The sequence below is a fragment of the Opisthocomus hoazin genome, chromosome 3 (genome assembly GCF_030867145.1).
Source record: "Opisthocomus hoazin isolate bOpiHoa1 chromosome 3, bOpiHoa1.hap1, whole genome shotgun sequence".
In the NCBI taxonomy this organism is placed as follows: Eukaryota; Metazoa; Chordata; class Aves; order Opisthocomiformes; family Opisthocomidae; genus Opisthocomus; species Opisthocomus hoazin.
In genome coordinates this window covers 50,575,289-50,598,013 of record NC_134416.1, presented here as the reverse complement: position 1 = coordinate 50,598,013, position 22,725 = coordinate 50,575,289, and the positions used below count along the sequence as shown (strand labels likewise).

General features: G+C 37.8%; 1 protein-coding gene across 1 annotated transcript in view; it reads right to left on the bottom strand.

Annotated features, from left to right (window-relative positions):
• The window catches only part of CCDC178 (coiled-coil domain containing 178), a 186,907-nt gene that overhangs the window by 9,232 nt on the left and 154,950 nt on the right, over positions 1-22,725 (bottom strand). Inside the window, 1 exon segment of the mRNA XM_075415276.1 lies at positions 13,807-13,941. Coding sequence (XP_075271391.1) covers positions 13,807-13,941 — 135 coding nt within the window.

The following is a 22,725-nucleotide window of genomic DNA, read 5'->3' as shown; positions in this document are numbered from 1 at the left end:
GGAGAGTGAAGTGTGAGAAAGAAACGGTTCTTCCTGAGACTTCAACTCTCAGCTTTTTGCTCCAGTGCCAGCAGGAGCACCAAAACTGATGCTGAGTCAAGTGATGATACAGAATCACAGAATCACAGAATGGTCGGGGTTGGAAGGGACCTCTGTGAGTCACCTAGTCCAACCCCCCTGCCGAAGCAGGGTCACCTACAGTAGGTTGTAGAGGAACTTGTCCAGGTGGGTCTTGAATATCTCCAGAGAAGGAGAATCCACAACCTCCCTGGGCAGCCTGTTCCAGGGCTCCGTCACCCTCAGAGGGAAGAAGTTCTTCCTCATGTTCAGACGGAACTTCCTGTGCCTCAGTTTGTGCCCATTGCCCCTTGTCCTGTCACTGGGCACCACTGAAAAGAGCTTGGCCCCATCCTCCTGACACCCACCCTTCAGATATTTATAGGCATTTAGAAGGTCCCTTCTCAGCCTTCTCCAGGCTGAACAAGCCCAGCTCCCTCAGCCTTTCCTCATTGGACAGATGCTCCAGTCCCCTCACCATCCTTGTAGCCCTCTGCTGGACTCTCTCCAGTAGCTCTTCATCTTTCTTGAAGCGGGGAACCCAGAACTGGACAGAGTGCTCCAGATGAGGCCTCACTAGGGCAGTGTAGAGGGGAAGGAGAACCTCCCTCGACCTACTGGACACACTCCTCTTGATGCCATTGGCCTTCTTGGCAGCCAGGGCACACTGCTGGCTCATGGTTAACCTGTCGTCCACCAGGACACCCAGGTCCCCTCTCCGCAGAGCTGCTCTCCAGCAGGTCCGCCCCAAGCCTGTACTGATGCATGGGGTTGTTCCTCCCCATTTGCAGGACCCTGCACTTGCCTTTGTTGAACCTCATCAGGTTCCTCTCTGCCCAACTTTCCAGCCTGTCCAGGTCACGCTGAATGGCAGCACAGCCTGCTGGTGTATCCACCACACCTCCCAGTTTGGTGTCATCAGCAAACTTGCTGAGGGTACACTCTAGCTCTTCACCCAGGTCGTTGATGAAGAAGTTGAACAAGGCTGGTCCAAGTACTGACCCCTGGGGGACACCACTAGTTACCGGCCTCCAACTAGACTCAGCGCCGCTGATGACAACCCTCTGAGTTCTGCCATTCAGCCAGTTCTTAATCCACCCCACCGACCACTCATCCAGCCCATACTTCCTGAGCTTCCCTAGGAGGATATCATGGGAGACTGTGTTGAAAGCCTTGCTGAAGTCTAGGTAGACAACAGCTACGGCTCTCCCTTCATACAGATTGCACACCCCTGTAGCAGTGCTGAATATTACAGGGATGAGAAACACAGAACTTTTAAAAGAGAACTGCTTCTGTCCTCATTTTCTTCAAAATTATTTTTGAGAACTGAGTAGTTCTCCAAGGCATAATCCTTTCCACCCTGCTCTCCTCTCACAAAAAAGAGAAAAATTTAAAAAGAGATTTTGTTGCACAAAGGTCCTCAGTCCCCTGAACTAGCTGATAGTAGCGTCTTTTCCTTTGTCTCAAATACCAATTTCTGCGCTGCTACCACACACATGCTCAGTCACCACAGTGCTCAGAGAAAATATCCCTTTCATTTCAGAAATAATACTTCTTATGAGAACACTTGCAAATGAAGACCTACATTTGATCCCTCACTCCTCAGCCTGGAGTATCGTACGTATGTATTTATAACAGCCTGTGAGCACAGAGACTGTAACAAGATTTACTTGGAACATCGCTCGCAAAGAGGAATGGTTCTTCTCTCTAGGTTAAGAATACCTCCAATGCAAAGTCTGAGAAAGGGATAAAGAGGGGAATACTTTCTAGAGAAACCATATACACTGAGACAGAGAAGAGTAAGGGGAATGGACAGTGATGTCACGGCTCACACCAGACTGGTATTATAACATTTTCATTCGCTTTCTGCTTATGTCCTTAATTGGTTCCTCTGTACCACTAGCACAGCCCCTCCAGAGTATGCATTCAGACAACAGTCATGTTATGTCGTTCCTGTGACAGATGTTTACTGGTTTGTCCTCAGGAAGGATTTGGTTTCCAGATCTGTCTATCTTCCCAGGCATAGACAAAAGACATGATATGAGAGGTTTTTTCTTTATTCCTAACTTCGTCCTCATATGCTTCAGGTAGTTATTTATTTCAAAAAAGAAATGTTTATGTCCAAGTTGTCGTACATTAGCAAAAAAAACCAGACTGAAGTTTAGAAAATGAAGCCAGTATCCTGGTAAGAAAGAGTAGGTGGCTAGGCAAAAGGCTGGAGAAGCAACAAGCTAAGATACCACATCTGAACCCTGAATGTTTTTAAAGGATGCATTTGGAAAAGGTAATGACTGGATTTAAAGAAGCTGCTCAGAATAAAATAATGTAAAGCATTTAATATCTCAAATGTAACTTCGGAAGATTATAGTGCCTGTTGCAAGAAGTTTCTTGTAGGGAGTTTTCTGTGGGAAATGCTTGATTGAGTCCATCAAAATATGGGATAAGTATTACACATTTTATAATTTTGCACGACAGTCAGGATTTCATTCCAGTAGGTCATTTGATTCTCTGCAGGTGGCTCTGTTGGTTTCTGGAATAGTATACTGTGAATTACACGTTATACAAAGGAAAGGCAGCTACAATTCTGGATAACATTGTATTTGACTCTACAAGCATCTTTAGGCCTAATGCAAAGATTCCTTTGAATAATTTATCCAGCTAAGTGTCTGTGGTCCCAAACACCTAATTTAAAAATGTTGATAAATGAAGTATCTCTTTAGCTAATAAATGAAGTATCTCTTTAGTTATCCTTTGTCAGCAACATTCATTTTAATGGAAAGTGAGTTTACAGGGTTACATGATTGAACTACTGAGCCAAGTCAGTGTTGGCAAATGATGGGCTAAATTATTGATGTTACACACTAATGAATTCTGATGAGAAATAAAATACAGACATTACATTTCAAGTGGTTCATAATTATTTTTGTACTCTAAAAGCAATTTTATTCTTTTTCCAAATCATACTGGTTCTGTAAAACAAAAACATAGTTAGTGATTATAACTAAAATTATTGAATTTGAGGCAAAAATGGTCCTGTAAGTTTTCTTATGCAAGTATAATGCTATTCACACTAGGATTCTGATTTCTTCTTATACTTCTGGGAGAGGATAATTAAATTAAATGTCTGAATTTTTAAACTGCTGTCTTTAAATAAAATAATCTACTTTGCAACCATGGTTAAGAGTTCAGCAGATGAGTTTATAATCTATGATATATCAGCATGTTTACTAGACATGTTCTGAACTGCCATAATTAATTCAGGTAACGACAAAAACAGAAGAGCTGCCAAAAAGGAGCTTTCAGCATGTAAACAATTCATCACTAAACCTATGTTTTGATATATGTTTAAAATCGGAAGAAGGTTACTCAACTTCAGATAGCCCAAAGTGATGTTGCAAGGTTGAATCATTAATTCAAAATGTCATTTCTCTGATTCTTTACTCGCTGCACTGGATAAAGAAATTTAATTTCTTAGTTTTTACTTACAAAACCAGAGCTAAGCATTTGCTCATTTGGCAACAGCATAACTTCATAAATCCTATCCTTAATCTTGTCTTCCTAAAAATTGGCTTTATTTAACTTTTCTTAATTATACACTGAAGGCTTCTGTCAATTGCTGGAAATGTAAATCTATGAAGTGTTGATTCCTCTTCTTTTTAAACACATAATAACTGAGTAATCATCTTACTTGTCGGCTCATTGCTATATTTTCTTGTCATTCAAAAGTACCATTGGCTTCTTGAAGGAGTAAGCACATGCAAAACTGTTTTGGTTTTGTTTAGGAAGTGAATCTTCTGATCCCAATGATTGACCTTCTAGAGGTTTGTCCTTGTTGGCCACAGTCTCAAAATAGAGATTCATGAGCTACAGAATCATCATCATAAACCTTAATGTTACCTACAATTTGTCCTTAAACTTGAACACAGTACCCAAATACATATGGTATAAAAGCGTAAAAGTCTCAGAAACAAAGCATTTTACATTAAATGGAACTATTCAGAAGGTTGTTTGCTCTGTTGCTATACAGATATCCATCGGCACAGCTGGTGAAAACAATGTACGTTCAAACTATGTTATCTCTTGTTTAGCTAGTAGTGCTTAAGAAAACTATGACTCTTCTACTATTTAGTACTATTGCTCCAATCAGGATGAAACATGATTTACAAAAATAACATTACAGATGAGGAATGGTTACACTTCTTTGGAAGAAAAACACCACAGCCTTTTCACAGAACAATAATAAATTACTCTCAGAGATTTTGGTTGCGTATGTGCTTCCCCATATTGTCCCAGATATTCATAACACAACTACTCAAACCAACATAGCTAAGCAGTGCAAAGACAATCAAGGCTTCCTATACATTTTCTAGGAAGATCTTGAATTAATTATTGCTTGATTTTGAACTACTGGTGTTTAAACCACTTCAGCTAATTTTCCTATAATAAGAAAGACTCCTCTGAACTATAGGTAGGGCTGAGAGCATTGCATATTACAAAAGGTGTCAAGCATTTGCTTTTATTGGATCGTTTTTTTTTTTTTCAATTGATCCAAAATTTAGGCATTGGGCTCAAATGCTTGGTTTCTTTGAGAAATTTCAGAAATTACAGAAATGGATCATACACTACTGCTAGTGAAATTTCAGAGCCATAAGGCTCTGAAAACACAGTTTGTCCATACTTGGTAAATGTCAGCTTGACCTCAGTAGCTCCAAAAACTACATTTTTACAGACTCGAGCCTTGTAATAGGTAAGGCTTCTCCAGCAGTAGTATCTCAGGACTGCTGTGATTTGGATTGGGTCTAGGGGCCTTAGAGTAGAGGTGCCCTGCCTGTGCTTTCATTTGCTGGGTAGATGTTGGAGGAGAAGGAAATTGCTTGATTTGAATGTGACACAACAAGAGCCAAAATTAGAACAGAGCCAGTTAGGTTTGGAGAAGGCTTACAAGGAGATAAATTTGTGCTGCAGAGAAAGAAAATCATCAGTGGTCTGTCAGGTGAGGGTAGAGACTGGAACTGGCAGGTCTCAGAGGTTGGGAGGCAGAAGGCTACAACTGTTTGGAAATAAAGACAGAGGCTGGGACTTCAGGAAGCAACAAGGGAAGAGAAGAAAATGGAAATCAATAGATAGTGCCAGAGCCTAAGGCTGGAAAAGGAGCTTGAAGGGAGAGCAGAAATGGCTGGGTCAGCAGCCTGAGAAAGTCAGGTGCAGGAGAGAAGTCTGACATTCTTCTGGGATGAGATGCAGCACTGGCACTGGGTTGGGAAAGGCAGAGGCTATGAGTGGAAGGAACTTTAACTACATAAAAAGGCTGAGAAGTAAACTGCTGAATGAGATAGACGACAACCTACAACAGTTGTTACTTAATCCATTAGTTAAAGTGACAGATAAGTGCGTGGGCACTAATTCTGCTGGTGATCAAGGTCAATGTGATGGTTCATATTCTTGGAAATTTTAGAGTTTAAAAAAAAATCTTAAAAGAATATTATTAAGATTACGAAAACAAGGTACTCAATTTAGAAATGTTAGGATTGCAGTTATTTCTATAAACTCAATTCAGCCTATTTTGTGGAAACATTTCAATACAGATTTTAGTTATTTAACTAAAAAAGTAAAATTTATGCTACTTCAAGAAACAGAAGTCCAGGACTCTTCAGATTCTGGAAAAGGCATCAAGAACAACAACTTTAACATTTTTTGAAAACTTTTTAATTCATGATACAGTTTTTCAGCATATTTTTATTCCATCAGCTTTTAAACTTTGAATCTCTCTGTCAGGGAATACAGAGAATAACCTAAGGCTTAAAATATGCTGTGGCAGTGACATGACTCAGTGGATCAATTTTTAAGAAGCTGGAAGTCACACAGTTTCTCTCTTCTTGTCTTTGAAGACCTACTGGTTTCAGTAACTGTGCTGACAATAAAAGCATCAGTGACAATAAGCTTGCCAGTTTCCCAGATTTGACCGGAATTTTGCCTGTTTGGTCCACAAATGTAAATTATCAGAGTTATAGGTGGAAAGAACATTAATTCATTGACTGTATTTCTGGATTCTATTTCTCTTTAATGGAAGAATAGTTTTTACTCAATCAGAAATGAAGTCTAGTAATCTCATAATCCATTAAAGTCAGACATCAAGTTACCTATAGTAAACTATTAATTCTATAAACTTATGTTTCACTATTAAAAAAACCTTTCTGTACATTTTTATTAGTCAGCACATTTTAAATTATGAAGACATTTCTCTGTGTGGATGCTAGAAAGTGTAAGAAAGTGGACAATGAGGGCTATTCTGGTAAGATACAGAGATGGATTCCAGTAAGTGGTGGTGAATACTGAAGAAATGTAGGTCTTAGGATATTTTCTTTTAAAAGACATTTAAATATTAATCTCCCAGCTTAGATTTCATCCTTCCATTTTCTCTTAGGTCATGATTTTTAGTACTCAAAACACTCATACATATTTCTGCACAAAAATTGTATACTGAAAATGTACACCTGCAAACAAACTAAATAATTCATCACCAAAGCAATCATGGTCAGGTTAATCTTAAAAACATGAGATTAATTTGTCTGTTTGTAGAGACCATCTTCTAGTCTGCATCACTGACAGGCAACTAGCACAACTCTTTATCTTCCTACTATACACTAGAGTTTTTAGGTGCAGCCACATAAATAGTTTGATACATATCCCATTAATTCATATAGTGAAACTTTCAAGTGAAGCCACAGAAAAATTAGCCAGTTAAGGCCACTGTAGATGTCCCTGTGCATGCCAGGAAATGTTCCTGGTTATATTAGCCTTTGGGCATGATGCTTTGAAAAATGAAGAGTTTATGAAAAGCATAAGAAGCTTGGTGTGTTCAGGCATAAGCGGCTTAAAAACTTAAATGCAACTGAGATGTGCCAAATTTTATGTACACTTCATGTCAAAAATGGTAAAGGAAATTATGTCAGAATAAAGATATCAGAGTTTTGCCATGTTATAAGCAAAATCACAGACCATGAAAATGAGGCAAAGAAATGAAGCAGGTTCTAATTTCTTCTATGAATTGGGTGTATTTTGAGATTACTTTCCACTCTGTCACTAGAAAGGTCCCTCCTATCATGCAGCAACAAAACAAGTGGTCATGAACGTTTGTGTGTCTACTCCATGGCAGCTGTATATGCCACTACACTTACATGATAAGTAAATTCAAAGATTTTGGTGACTGCTTGTCAGGGTCAACTTAATTCAGAAAAATCTAGACAAAAAAAATCACTTTAAAGATTGAAACAAAATGTGAGATCATATATTGAAGAAGTCCAGATGTTATTATCCAAAATTTGTAAGCATTTGAGAGGAAAGTCATATATTTTCAGAAACTATCTATTGAATGTCGATTTTCATGTTTCTTTAGAACTCGATTAACGAAGTAACAAATTTTTCAACTCAGAAGCACTACCTCCATGAGGAGAAGCAAAAATAGCCTGTCTCAATTCCCCTTTAACTGTACAAAATAAATATTTTCTAAATGAATAATAAAACCAGCAATATTTAGCTTCAATGTTTTAAATGGTTACTATGAATAAATGTGACTAAATACAGAAGCTTAGAACTAATTTAAAGGTTGTGTGGCCATGCCCGCTTAAGAAAAAAGTTATGTCATCCAACCCCATATGTTTCCAAGATGAGGCAGAAACAGCAAGACTGCTAAAGTGAAATCAGCAGGCAAAAAACACACAACTGAGTGTAATCAGCATAAATGGTGATAACTCAACCCATAACAGAGAAAAATAAAAGAGAAGGCATACAGATTTGGAAGAGCGTCAGCCCTGAGGGACACCATAACACACCTGTGTTAATAAGTTAGAGAACAAAAGACGTACTTAAACTGACTACCATCTGACAGCTAAGAAGCAAGTTAAGAATGAGCGGTTGTCAGAAAGCAAAAGGGCAATCCCTGCTTGTAATATGCGGGATTATAGTTGGTCCTGGCCTTAGTGGAACTGCACTGACTCTTTCCTGTAAGGAGTTAGAACTGGATGCCATGAAAACCACAGGTTTTGCACACTCAGGAAGACATTTCCTCCAGTAAGATGCAGTATCCACTGAGACACCCTCAGCAGATTCAGCAAAGTTTCAAAGCCTTAGTAAAGAACAGTTCTTTCGCTGGTGAAGTCTGCAAAATTGCCCAAACAAAGACAATAAAAAATAGATCAAAACTCTCTTCCAGTGTAAACTGGTGTAGTTTAGTACAGTGGAATTATTTTGAACTACAACAGCTTTGCCAAAAAGTTTTTAAAGATTTCAGGACAACAAAGAGACTTGAGCAAAACTGCAGAAAATGTATAAATAACCACAGCATTCTACAGTCAAAGTGACAGTCTGTGGGTTGATGCTTCGTTCCGTTGTGCCTCATGTAGCAATTTCCACCTAATGAAAATGTGTAAAACTGCTACCGACTAAGAAGTTTCCAAACTCTAAATTCTGATGATCTGGTCTTACATCACATTGTAGTGGTGTGAATGGCTATCAGAGGTGCAGATCTATTAAAAAATAAGCCAATAATCTTGTATTTATTAAAAAGGTACCTTTGTTGTGCCACCATCAGAAAAAGTATATGTGAAATGCTTTAAGGTCACAATGAGAGTAGCAATGACGCTACCATTTTGCCAGCACTCTGGTCCCTGAAACAATTCTGGCAGAACTATAGTCAAGATAAATCATCCAGAAGGATGGACTAAATTGAAGACTGTCAGGATTAAAGCACAGCCACAGTCCTAAATAAAGCTACACCTGCCATCATATATCATTTTTGCAATTAGATAGCTAATTGAACTTACTCAAGAGCCAAGTTATTGAAACTCAAAAACATTATTGGGAAAACAAGAGTCACTAACATAACAAATATCTTGCCTGTACACTTTTGGAAGAAAAGGTTCTACGTTGTTACCGGTTGTTCCTAAACCAAAGAGATTACTTTTATTATTTTTCTGCTGGTTTAAAAATGTATTTATTAATTGGGGAAGGATTTCTGCAGAGTGAAATCCCCCAGCAAACTGTAGAATATGGACTGCGCCGACTGTGATGGTGAAATCTTCCCCACATTGCTCTGTCCCATTTCTTCAAACCTCAACTAGAAGAGATCTCCATGCAGATTTTATTTGGAGAAAAGCTGTCACTGACTTCAGCAATAGTCTTTGCTCCTCTCCTACCATGTAGGATGTCCTTTGACTATTAAGACAATTAAGTTTAAGTGAAAAGCCAGTGTAATCTATGATGGAGCTCACAGAACTTTCTTTGGCTACTACAAATTCTCATTTCAGAGCCATTAAGCACATATGCAAACTGCCCAGAATGAAAGAAGAGCAGAGCAGTGCTCATGCACTTCTAATGCACTTCTGCTGCACTTCATGCACTGCAATTCTAATCTCTCAAATTCTGGCACTGGTTGCAATTAGGCAGCAGTAAAGGAATTTTTAAAACTTGAAACAGGTTAGAAAAAAGGTAGAGCATAAGAAAATGAAACAGTCTTGCCCAAGAAACAGTCCTGCACAAAAAATAGATGAAGAGCCAAAATTGAAAGCATAAATCATTTCAGTCATTGATCTCTACTCTAGCAGTTGATTTGATTGCCAACATATTTATTCTTTGTCATTTAACATCACAACTGAAATGCTCAATTTTAAAATTTAATTTTCTATCAGAAGTATACTCACAAAACCTACAGACACTAAGTAATCAGCTGATCATTCCTATTTCCAAGGCAAATATTGAATGTTGAAAAAGCAAAATGGCTACAAGGATCATGATAAAAACCAGGGAATATATATATTTACAAGTTTAATTGAAACAAAAGGATTTTAATATAAATTAAAATGGCATTTTGTTTTAAAAAAATCTATTAATGTCACCAAGTTCAATATAGACTTATGGCCCTTAGCAAAAAAATGAGAAAAGCTAATATTTACTAGAGGTTGACTCCCATAACTCTGCCTTCACGGTTTACACTCATATTGTTGGTGCTTTGGATAATTTTAACATATTTGGATAACATTAACATGTCTTCAGTCACATAACCATGGTACAAGCTCAGTAAGCATATACTTTTTCTGCTACTCACTGAAGAATATCTTTTGGTTTTCTTTCTCAGAGCAGAGACCCAACAGGAGGTGCATCCAGACGGCGGTGTGTTCTGCTTGTGATTCCCTGGTAAAGCGCACTGCTGCTGGGTAGGGCCAGCCAGACTGAAAACCTGTACAGCCCGTGCTAAGGCTGGACAGAGAGCCAAGGAGGCAAACGAGGGACTCTTTGCTTTTGCCACCTTAAGCGTAATTGTGGCAAAGCAGAGATTCTGGCCCTAGGACATTTAAGATGGTGATGGCATGTGGCAGCATCTTAGGGCCAGGCTGCTGCTTCTGCGGGCAGCAGCATCCCCAAAGCGGACACTTACATGAGCCACGTGCTCCAGGGGACACCCTGCCTGCACTAAGCCTGAGCACCGCTGTTCAATTTAGTACCATTACCAAAGCCAGTCGACTCAGCCCAAAGGCATGCTCAGCCCAAGGGCATGCTTTTGCAGTGTGACAGGGAACGAAGCTTCAAATTAAGAGCGAGTTCAGATCCATGCTTAACTAGCAGGGTGGATGACCAATGGCAAATCTCTGGCATCAGTACCAAGTCTGGTGCAAACAGAAATTGGGACTGGTACTGCATATAATTTTTTCTGAAATGAATTTGAGAGACCAGACACCAGAGTAGCTTGCTGTCATTGTAAAGCTCTTCTCTTCATCTAAAACTTTTAGGGAGATATAATTGCCAGCATCTATTTTTTTTCAAATTATCATTAACAAAAGCACTTTGCTATTAACTGGGATCTCTCCTAAGGTTTTGCTTTTTTTGATGTTTGTTAAAGGTGATGACTAACTCCACCAATACCTGTTACTGGAAACACTGGAAACATCCTCCTCGCTAATGACTTTGGCAATGTCACCTTCTATTATAGCCACAGTTCTTCCTTCTAAAACACAAAGTCTCAGGCTCTACGGTCCATCTGCACCATTGGAAGTGACTGGAAGGCAAGTCTAGACTTTTAAAAATAGGCTTAATAGTGTAGACTAGTAATGACAAAACACTGGTCAAATCTGTCTTTCCATCTGAGGCAGTTCTTGATTTTCACGTCATTATTCTCCCAAAACACTGTTGCTGTGTATAACTGGAGAGTGTTGCTACTTAAAAAGTACCTGGTAAAAAGGCCAAAACGCCCTCCATTATCTAATTTTAAGTCTCTCTTTGGATCTCACCCAGGTCATGGCTTCTGTGAAATATTAGAAAACACTTAGGCAGCCAATGTACTGTATCTACTGCCTCTTCTAATTCACTCTTCCTCTGTGATTCACCTGCTCCTGTTTGCTCTAGTCAAGGTAGCTGCTGGGACGCAAGCTCTCACGAGTGGGAATCACCATTTTGCTGCACAATCGCACACGGCTCAGGGCAGCGGGTTCTCATCCTCATACTTTAATGAGAGCCGGATGCTAGGAATAACAAACTTGGGGTATTTCTTGTTCAGAGAAAGGGAAGGGAGAGGAATGTTTGCCAGCTTTTATTGTGGAAGTGAGTGCCACTATGTTGAATGTCATCAGTAGAAGAACTTAATCTACAGAAGGATAGATTGATCTGACAATAATGCAAATAAAACAAAGACACTGGTCCAGATATAAATAAATCACTGCCAAAATCTCTAAAATATAAAAATATCATGCTGCTGAAACAAAATATTATTCTATACACCTTGATAATTGCTTTTAGCTAAACTAGTTTCCATTTTAATTTTATATATTTTCTTTGTTCACTGTTTTAATAGTAAGTTATTACCAAAGTGCGTAAAAACAGAGCAAGAATATTAGAATAACAAAAAAGGCTCAGACTATCAGAAAAGGATGTCATGGATAGTGAAAGTGGATAGGGAACAGAATGTTGTCCAGACTTTGAACAATATGTTGTCTTTGGTAGGTCTGAGCCACACGGAGCTGAGCACCCGCAAATGTTCCCGGGGCTTACACCTGAAAACTTAGCTTAGGCCCATCTCTAGGTAGTTGAGCTACTCAGGGTGACAAGATTTACAGACTCAGCTTCTCAGCATGAAAAGCATATACAGAAAAATTTATGCTAAGGTGAAGGATTTCTGCAAAACTCCTTCTTTGTAACGTGGACTAGTTATTGACATAAGAGTTCAATTGTATATGAGGTTCACATAGGTGCAGCTACTAAAATACTGTGTAACACCAGATTAATGTAAAAATTCATGTGTGAGGAAACCAACCGCCACCTGTGGCTTCCATGTCATTGCTATTATTATTCATGAGCTTTAGGCTGCACATTGATCACCTCTGTTCTTCACTCGCTGTTGGAGTAGTTGAACACAGGAGAGAACAGAAATCATCCCAGCCATGCGCCCACAAAAATAAGAAAGGGCCTTTCCAGTTTCTTAAATGCTAAGTGAGAAATCTCAGTTTAAAAAGTGTAGTTCCCGGCTTACCTGTTTTCACTGGCACACAGGTCACTGCAATATTTAACAAATCTAACATCTCACAAAAGCCATAAAACTAAGAGCTTTACAAATCATTAATAAAGTATAAAATCTGATCATATTTTTATCTTAATTATATTTTCCTGGTTTTTTTCTGATTTTAATATGACTAAAATTTCTAAATCTTTTATAGAAGTAGCACATATATGGAAATTTGGAATTGTAAAATAAAAATCCTCTTAGTGAGATACTGAAATCATATCATGATGCTGATGCAGTTTAATGAAATTCTAGAACTTACTCAAGTTAGGTTTTACTTTAATGCACCAGATATTAACTGTGAAGTGTAATTACGTAATATTAAACAGTAATAAAATGATTTCTGCAGTCATACAACAAAGCCTGTCTGTTAAAAATTAGAAAACAAGGTTTATAAGAGTATGCTGCGTTGAAGCTGCATCAGCAACATAAATTCTTTCGCAAGGAGTAAGTCTGAAGAAATTTGTCACTTAAGTCTTTTAAAAACCCTTCACAAACGCCATCTGGTTATGGCCATTAACTATGGGAAGAGATTGAAAGGAGTGGCTTTACAAAAATGTGAATAAGATAACATAGCACAAGACAAAAAGAACAAGAACGTTCAAATGATACTGTACAGTGGTTATCTTCCCTAGCAAATATATATATGTATATATCCAGGGAATAAGCCATAAAATGAAAAACCATACATCATTGGAAACCATTTTTAAATCTCATAACTCCCCAATGTTGCCTTTTTACAAATAGAGGAATGTCATCATATAAGTGAGTTAGGAAGGTGTAATACTTCTCAAAAATAGTCTCCTGCTAAAGAAATTAAATATGAATGCAGTGAAAATGACAATACTGTTTACCACAGAAATAATATTTTCCCAAAACAGGACACAATAACATTTTCTAAAACAATGGAGCAGCAATAGTAATGCCGCTCTGTGTTTCAAATATTTATATCCAATGTATTTATAATCATCTTTTCAAAGGTTTGTGAGAAATAAATCTAATCTCCCTCTTTTTTTTCCAACTATGCATGGTATATGTGCTAACTTACTGAATTCATCCTTCATGCAATTCCAGTTTATTAAAGAGGTTAAAAATTTATAAAACTCTGATGGGATATGGTTTTAATGCTTCATCACACTACCCATCATTTGCTTTTCAATCTAGATCGGAATGATCTTTCCGACTTCCCTGCAATCACCTACCTGCACAGCTAATATTTTCTGAGCGTTCTCCTGAGAGGCTGCCTGGATCTTCGCCAGCTCAGCCTGGATGGAGAGGCCGCTATGCCTCCACCGCCCTGCCAGCACCCCGCGATGCCGCCTCTGCAGCGCCCGCAGCTGGGACGGCAACGCCAACGGCAACGGGAACGCCAACGCCAATGGGAACGCCAACGGGAACAAATAGCGGGGTCGGGGTGGGGGGAGAGGCAAGGGGGAGGGAGGGGAGGGAAAAAAAAAGGGAAAAAAATATTAAATTCCCAAGCCAGAGTAGGAGAGGAAATTAATGGCAGCATTCAAGAAGAATGATGGAGGGAAATACAGAAAGCAGTCAATAGCCCATTCTGCGCTGTACGGACCTGACAGGAATTTCACAGTCTCTTGGTTTTTCAGCCCACTCATGTGCATTCATCAGAAACCAGTCACATCTGGCTGCCAGGATGGGGGGTTAATTTTCTCTAAATGCCTCAGCAGTTTTGTTCTAGCTGAGGCAAACTCTGTGACTGCAAAGCTGATGAGTAAAATATTTCTACTTCACCCAGTTTAACTCAAAACCGATAGCCTCAGGACATATTGAACCTTTCTTAAAAAAATAATCTTTTGCAGCTTTTTGAATGGCACATCAGGTCAGGCCAAAGTTTAAAATGCAAGTTTAAGACTTTGATGGACACAAGGGCTTTTTTTTTAACCCTGTGTAAAGCTTATCATGGCTCCGCAATGTGTGCTTTAGTGCATGACAAAACTAAAGAGAATTAACTTAGCCATCAACTGCTCAGGGAGAACAATAACAGGAAAGAAATTTCCAGATAGAAGTTCCTGTTAATCTACCTAGCTATAACCATGTGACATGAAAGCATCTAACAGCACCAAATTGCACTGAATGCGGCAGCTGAGAGAGACACTACTTAAAAAAAGGGTTTTTTATAGATGCACAGAAAAGATAACATTTACCTTAGGAACCGCATTTGATGCAAAGGACCCTAACTGAAATGATTCAAAGTGGGAGTGCTTACCTAATAGGCTTCTGCTATTTGCTAACAGTAATTATTGTTACAATCTACAGTTAAGACTAATATCAGTTTTTCCTTAATCTGAAAGTATTTGGAACTCATAAACACAGTGTGGCAGGTCTCTGTCTCGAAGAAAAAAGTTTTAATGAGATCTGAAAATCTACAAACACAGAATGTTTTTGAAAATGACTGTGGGTTTTGGTAAATTCTGCAAACATTGCTGCATACTCTAGACCAGTCGCAATTCAGAAAATGGAAATTTATACCACCTAAATTATTGCTTAGTGGAAATACATGGTTTTGTGTTTCATTAAGTCAATTATTTCAATAAATTCCATAGCTATTGTTAGCATGAGGCCTTCAAGAGTATGCCTGTCAACCAGATTAACACAATGGATTGTACCATTCCTTTGGAAATATTACATTTCATTAAGGTCAATGCCACAGGTCAATAATTGGATCAGTTATAAAGAAGCTTTTACATGATAAGATATGACTGCTCTTTAGGAGCAAGCACAGTATACCAGGCGAAAAATATACTTTTTCAAAAGAATGTAGATTATAGTAATACCAAGTGAGCTATTACAGCCTAGAGAGTAATTAATGCACATTTTCAAAATTAATGGCCTGATTTTCAGAGATACTGAGTTTCCACAAGTCCCATTAGATTCTATGGAAGCTGTGAGTACTCTGCATCTTTGTAAATGAGGCTGTAAAATATTAAAACAGATCTTTGTACACAATTTTTTGAGTCCTGCCAGTGGGTATTAAAAACAACACGAGGGAAGGTAGACAAAATGGGAAAATATAAAAAATGTCAGTCTGAATCATAGCCAAAACCTGAACCCAAATAGGAGTATGTTTTCTATTTCAAAGGACCTTTTCTAAGTACCACTGCTCCTTTCCTCCTATTTTAAGATTTTTTTTCCTGAAATATATCTCTTTCTCCGAGTCTTCTGTTAATTCAACTATTTTTGTATCTCATATTGTTTGATACCATTCTGGAGTCTGAAAAAGAATGCAGGTGAGAGAGGAGAAAAACATAACAACTTATGGTATTTTAATAAAACAACCTTCTTAAGCCCTAGAAAAACAAATTAAGTACAAAACTATTTTTGGATTATCAAAATTCTCATTTTTGTAAAAAGATAAAGTAATTGCAAGATATGCTGTCATGATGAGGAAAATGGTGGTTGGGAGAGTACGTGAAAGGACTCATCAGTGAATGGTGAAAGGGGTCAGTGGCTATTCAGTCCAACAGCTATCCAGGTTTTTGTCTTGAGAGAACCAAAAGACATTAAAAATTTTTGAGGTTTGGCCATTTAAAAATTCTTACAATATCTATTGTAAATCAGACAGCAATGGCTGGTATCCAATATGACCTTTATTAATGTTTCTCATTTCAAAGAACTGAATAAACACTTGAAAAATTGTAAGTCCATGATAGCTGTTACTATTGTAAATATCCCTGCATCTAATGCATCTCATATTTTGCATACATTTCATTGTGCCTAGCATAATGGAGCCTAAACCCAATATTTATTAATTTTACAATATTAATTGCAACATAAATAACATTTATGCACACAGTCAGAAATACATGTCTGTGAGAAAGTAACAGCTTGATGACATAAAATTACCTGCAAGCTTAGAATAAACTGGTAGACGCACTAACCTAGGAGGAGGCCATGCAATCTCCCGAGTCGACTACAGACACTTAGCTTAGGGAACACTTTAAAATGGAACAATTCGGAGTAACATAGCTAAATAGCACTTCTAGCCCAAAAACAGCCTGTATATTTCATAGGTTTTGCCATGATCTCTCCATCCCTACAGGCATCGATACTTTTCCCTTAGATCCTCTTCTTGATCATATAACAGACATATAGTTACTTGCTTTTCCTTATCTTTAGATTTTGATCAGATGTAGACACTTAAGAAGGCATGCCATGCATGAGTTGCAGACATGACGTTATTGCTAACCAACTCCTTCATTTTTCATTGCTTTCTTTCCTCTATTTGAGAAACGTGCTGTTTCCTAAGTATTCTCAACACATCAAGCCAAATGCTGACAAAGAAGGTAACAGCATCTCCAGCGGTCAAGGTGCAGGAATATGTGCAGCAGCCAAATATTTGTATGAGATTCACTTTGTTTCTGACATTCACTTTGCTGTAGGAGCAGGACTGAAAGAAAAAGGAAGCAAAAAGACAAGCTAGCTCCAGATTTGGGGGATTTGAAAGGAAAGGAAGCACCAGGATCCTTGTTTCTGTCATTCTTGCACCTGCCATGGCTGCAGCTGATACAGTATTGCTGTTAGACCCCACAAAACAACCTTCTCTTCAAGTGACTGCAGGGGTTTCTGCAAGCATCAAAACAAAATTCACCCTGCAAGAAGGAGCAATAGCTTTCAAAGATGTGTGGGTGTTTGGTTTTTTTTGCTGAGAGGGGACAATTTTTGCAGCAAGTGACTTCTCCCAATCCTCATCCTACAAACGAGGAGATGATGAGCTGATGACTTTGCTGGAGGGGCACCTTTGTGAGATGCTGAGGAGAACGAATGATGCTGTCAAGGAGTTGCCCTTGCCATGCTGCTACTTTGGGGCTTCACTGTTCTGCTCCTTTACTTGTGCTGTGGCTCCCCTCTGTGTCTCACAGCAGAGGGGAGCATACAGCTCTATATTTGTTTAATTCCTTGTTTATATATGGTACTAATATCATCAATAATATCAGCGTAAATTGGGGAAAAGGAGGTGTGAATTAGCTGTCCTTGCTACCTTACTAGAGAGCAAGATTATCACTTGGAGTACCTTATTCTGTCCTCACCTTTAAGTTTTTGTTATGATAAATCAAGATACTTCTTTAAATTCATGCCTCATTTGCAGTAATATAACTGAAATTAAGGTAATATTTTAATCTGTAATTTTTTTATTGGAGGGATCAAACTGAGGTAAAAAGCATACGATAGTATTTGAAGCTGAGGCCTATTCAAGCCTAATTGATTATTCCAGTGGGCTTGTTTCTAGGTCCTCATTAAATAATGCTGACACAATATGTGGATTCTTTATACAGTAAACAAAAGGTGAAATAAAAGAAAATCCTACATAGAGAGAAGGAACTGTATCTTATTTAGACCAGAATGTTTTTTGCCTTTGTTGTCTGGGAGTTCACAGGAACCCAAAATTTTTACCTGCTTATCTTCTATCACACAGTCTAGCTACATGGGAGCAGAGCAATGCAGATTACAGACATATTTGATAATGGACCCAAAACTAGGGGTGTTTACTTGATTAAACATCAAATGACATGCAGCCCCATTAAGAAAACAAAGCGAATGGCACACAGAACTAAGTCACGATGTTTTTTCTCGGTCAATAACGTACTACTTGGACTGCTTCAATTACCAGTTCTGGCCAGTGACTACATGCTAGTATTATATTGGGTTATGATTACAAACCTAATTCTCTTCTCTGCTGTTTTTAATTAGTGAGATTCAACCAATCTGAATATAACCGTTCCTGTTTTACACCTGAGAATGCAAAGAGAGAGTCAGACCCTCTATGAATAACGTTTTATTTTATTCTCCAAAATTATAACTATTCATAAGACAGATGTATACTGCATTTACAACACATACTTACTTCTAAGGTGTCTGACTGAGTAAAAATGCAAGGTTCTGGATCACATAAAAGGTAGTAGACATTATTATAGGCAGAACTAGGATACTGCTTGTCTCAAAAGAAGATTCTCTTTAAATTTTGTCAAACTTTAAACATTTGATCTAAAAATGTGCATGGCAGGTGTTTGCCTCAGGCTGAATTTGCTTTTTTTGTGAGGTATTATGGGCAAAATACATTATTCTTCTCCAGCTACAAAATTATGCTGATGTTTCCTTTACTAAATGCAGTATGCAGAGGGGACTCTCACTTCAAAGGGGACAGCATTTTTGTATGCGATACGACTTTTTCACAAGAACAAGCTGGTGAAAACTGCAAGTCTTTGGAAAACTATTGACTGCAGATAGTAATTGGTGAATTTTTCCATTGCTATCAACCAAAATTTAAAGAAATATTGTCCTCTGTAAGTATTCTTGAGCCTCTCATTGGTCCTATAGTTAGATTGTTTATGTACCAGCCTTGCTGAGTAAGTAAGAGTGCTTATCTCTGCACAACTCTACCCTGTACATAAATCTTCACAAAGCAATTTGTTGTACATTAGATCAGGAATACAGCACCGAAACTTGACTTTCTGTATGTCTGTTATTTTGGTCCAGGATGAGATTCCTCACTGACAATAATGTGCCTATCTGTGTATCAGCGCAAATGCCCATTTACTGTTGTTAAACAAACCTGGAGAAAAAAAAAATCATTGTGAAAATAGGAAGGTATATTTGGATCAAACCGTGAAGTCTGTGTTAAGGATGCCAATTTGTGATTAAGAAATCCAACTGCTAATCAAAACTGGTGTAATTCTAACCATCATAGTCTAATCTAGGCTTTACATAGCTATGCTAGGAAACAGTGACATCAGACAAGGAGATCCAAACCTAGACCATAAAAATGGAATATTAACCACCAGTGCAGTAATATTTTACCAGAAAAAAACGATTTTGTGAGTACTAACTGAAATTTCCTCTTCCTTTCTTGAAGCATCCTTCAGAAATGGCCTGAAAAGTAGGAACAGCTCAAGGAATGGAAATTTCTCTGATTACAGAGACTTAGAAACATAGCTGCTCTGAACAAGGGTTGATTCCAGACTGAAAACAATCTAAGCAAATACAAATTGAGACATTTAAAAGAACTAGCAGCTGAAGATGATGTTGCAGCTACAGTAGGTGGGTAAAGATACTTACCAAGCAACTAAACCCATTTATGGATATTAAAATGAACAAGAAATGGTCTAAGCAGCAGCAAGAATGGAACATACACGTAACTGAGACATATGAGAGAAACAGATGGGCAGACATTTCCAAGAAGTCTCACTAGACTCAGCCCACCATCAATACCATATTTTGATGACATGTTATGAACCTAAACCATTTAACATTAACAATAACCAACTGAGATGTCAGCAACACACACAGCAATCCAGAAGCTAAAAATTGTCAAGACAGACAGCAATGATCATATCACCAAGAAATGGAGCACTAGATCCCACCATTTAAACAAAACTCATAGAATTACACAGAAAAAAATGATCTCTCCCCTACCTCCTGCAAAAGAAATCATTTGCAATGTAGTATCACACAGGATGCAAGATGAAGTTGGGCAGAAATCTTTGTAAACAACAGTCTCGATTCAGCTCAGGTGAACATGAAAGCTAGAGATAGTCATAGCAAGGACCATCATAAAACAATACATCATTAATTCTCAAAAACACTTGGAAAGCTTACATACACCTCCAATCATATATTGAGCATGAATCAGGTTCATGCTGTGAAGGAAGCGGAGAATAATGGAACACAAAGTATGCTATAATATCAAGGTTCCTGAATGTAACCCTGCAGAAATGTATTATATTCATAGCTCTGCCACACTGTACCCCTGGCATGTTAACGAAATCATTTAAACTGAACTTTTCAGAGATAACTGGGAATTTTGTGCTCTTTCTTTTTTGGGGTCATCCAATTTAAGTCTTTAACTTCTAGAGCTGATCAGCAATAACAGATTCAACTGAAGACAGTGGGGAGACGAAATCATAGTGTGCCAGGGCTAGATCTGCCAAAGGCTTCGAACATCTGATTGCTACGATAGGCAGCTAAAACCGTAGTTATTCTATGGTGTTGACAGTATGGGAAACTAAGATTATTTCACTGAATTCTTTTATTAAAACATGACTGGTTTACATGCAGTGAATATAACTCTTTCAACAGCACTCTTGACTGACACCGATATACCTGGTACCTGACCTTCTGCTACCCGACCTTCTGGATTCAACAAAACATTATTTTGTAATTCTGCAGTAGTCCCTCTTGAGACTTCAGTTTATTACAAAATGTAGTATACCAAAATGAAACTAACAGAAGAAGTATTAACTACTAGTCACTGCTGTCACTAGTAACCTACTATGATTTCCAGACCTAAGCAAATTGCCTTTACATGTTGAACAGAGACTAATATGTTACTTCTAAATCTACGCTTTCTCTGTTCTCAAATGATGCTAATCTTATATCAGAGGATCCAATGTGTGTGTCACATTAATTCAACAGTGCACTGTGAATGCTAAATTCTATGTAAATGACATAAGCCTTATCAGTTCCATTCATTGTTACAACTCAAACAACGGCAATTACAACAATTCTACAGACTTTGGCGCTGTAAGAATGGCAGATTTATTAGCAAAATCCAGTTAATATTTATCTTTTTGTACTATTCAACTACCAGGTTACACCTGTACAATCTACAAAGCTCCTAGGTAATGAGATATTTCTTTATTGTCAAATCTGCTACACAGACTGCTGGTAAAGATTACGCAGCCCATTTAAATAAAGCTCTTTTGTCAACAGAGTGGATATACTTTAAAAATGAGTAAAAGCCTCATGAAAAAAAAAAATCCCAGCTAATGTGCAAGTATACATGAAAAGATGCACATGTTTTGACCTTATTCCTCCACTTGTGAATGCTTTGGTAAGCAGATTAGCAACATTAAATTTAAAAAAAAGGAAAACCACATTTCAAGATCCACTGAAAACAAACAAAGAAAAGCCTGAAAAATCAGAGTACATTCTTCTACTAAAAATATCGGTGAATGCAGACAAAAACATCGGTTAATGGAGGAAAAAAAAACATTAAAGACTGGTATTATGATTTTTAACTACTGTCAGGAAAAAAATAAGGAAAAGAGACAATAGGGAAAGATCAGGGTATATTTCTCGTTACTGTGGCTACTTACTGGACGCATTTTAAATGACAAATTGAAAACGAAAAGTGTGCTTTCTATATTAGGTTCCTGAAAATCTATCCTAGAGTTTGATACTGAGTAGATAAAGAACACATGTGATGTTATTCTTTCCTCAAAGGTTATTATACTTGCCAATTTCTACTGCTATACAAGGGAAATATATCTGTACTTATCCAGATGGCTCTCTCTATATCATTTAGTAACACTGATAATCAAATACTGCTGTTTCTTCCCCAGAAGCCTGAAGCAATGAATGGAAATGTCTTGAAAAGGTGCAGATAATTCCACTTACTCTAAAACAAAGGTTTAGTTTTTTGCCTCCAAAGCTCTTGTCTGCAGAAGCCTACCACTTTTTCCAACTTTTATGCGGTATTTGCACAAGGCCATTAGAAGAACATGTCAGACAGCATAAGGTGAAGTGTCAAAACCCGGCAATCAAACAAGATTACTTCAAAGAAATTCCTGACCTTGCCATTAATTTCTCCTGTTAAAGCAGCCATAATCTCTCATCATTCCTTTTACAGACTCTACTGCTTACTCTGAAAAGAAGAAATTGCACAATAAAATACCATATCTCATCCTCTGTCCCCTCCTAAAGGACTTCTGGAGTATAATTGTTAACACGTTTTTCAAAAAGTATACTAGCATTCTTTTGACTTTTAGTGCTGTTGAGAATTTTTTAAATGAGTTTTTTAATCTTAAAAATAAAAATAGCAAACTAGCATTAATATGAATGTGTTACACTGCTTTCCCAAAGAATTTAATAGTGAGGTCTAAGATAAGCTCCATCTTTCTGAAGGGTGGATTCATGCCTTCTTTGTTACCTGTAAATACGCTAAGATTAATGACTAAAAAGCACTTCAGTTCTAGACCTAGCAGAATACAGAGACAGCACCCTGCCTGTCTTGACTAAGGAACATCAAATATTATGATGCTAAACATCTATATTAAGCAGTTTCTTCTGATTCACATAAAGTATCTCCTGATTATTGCAAA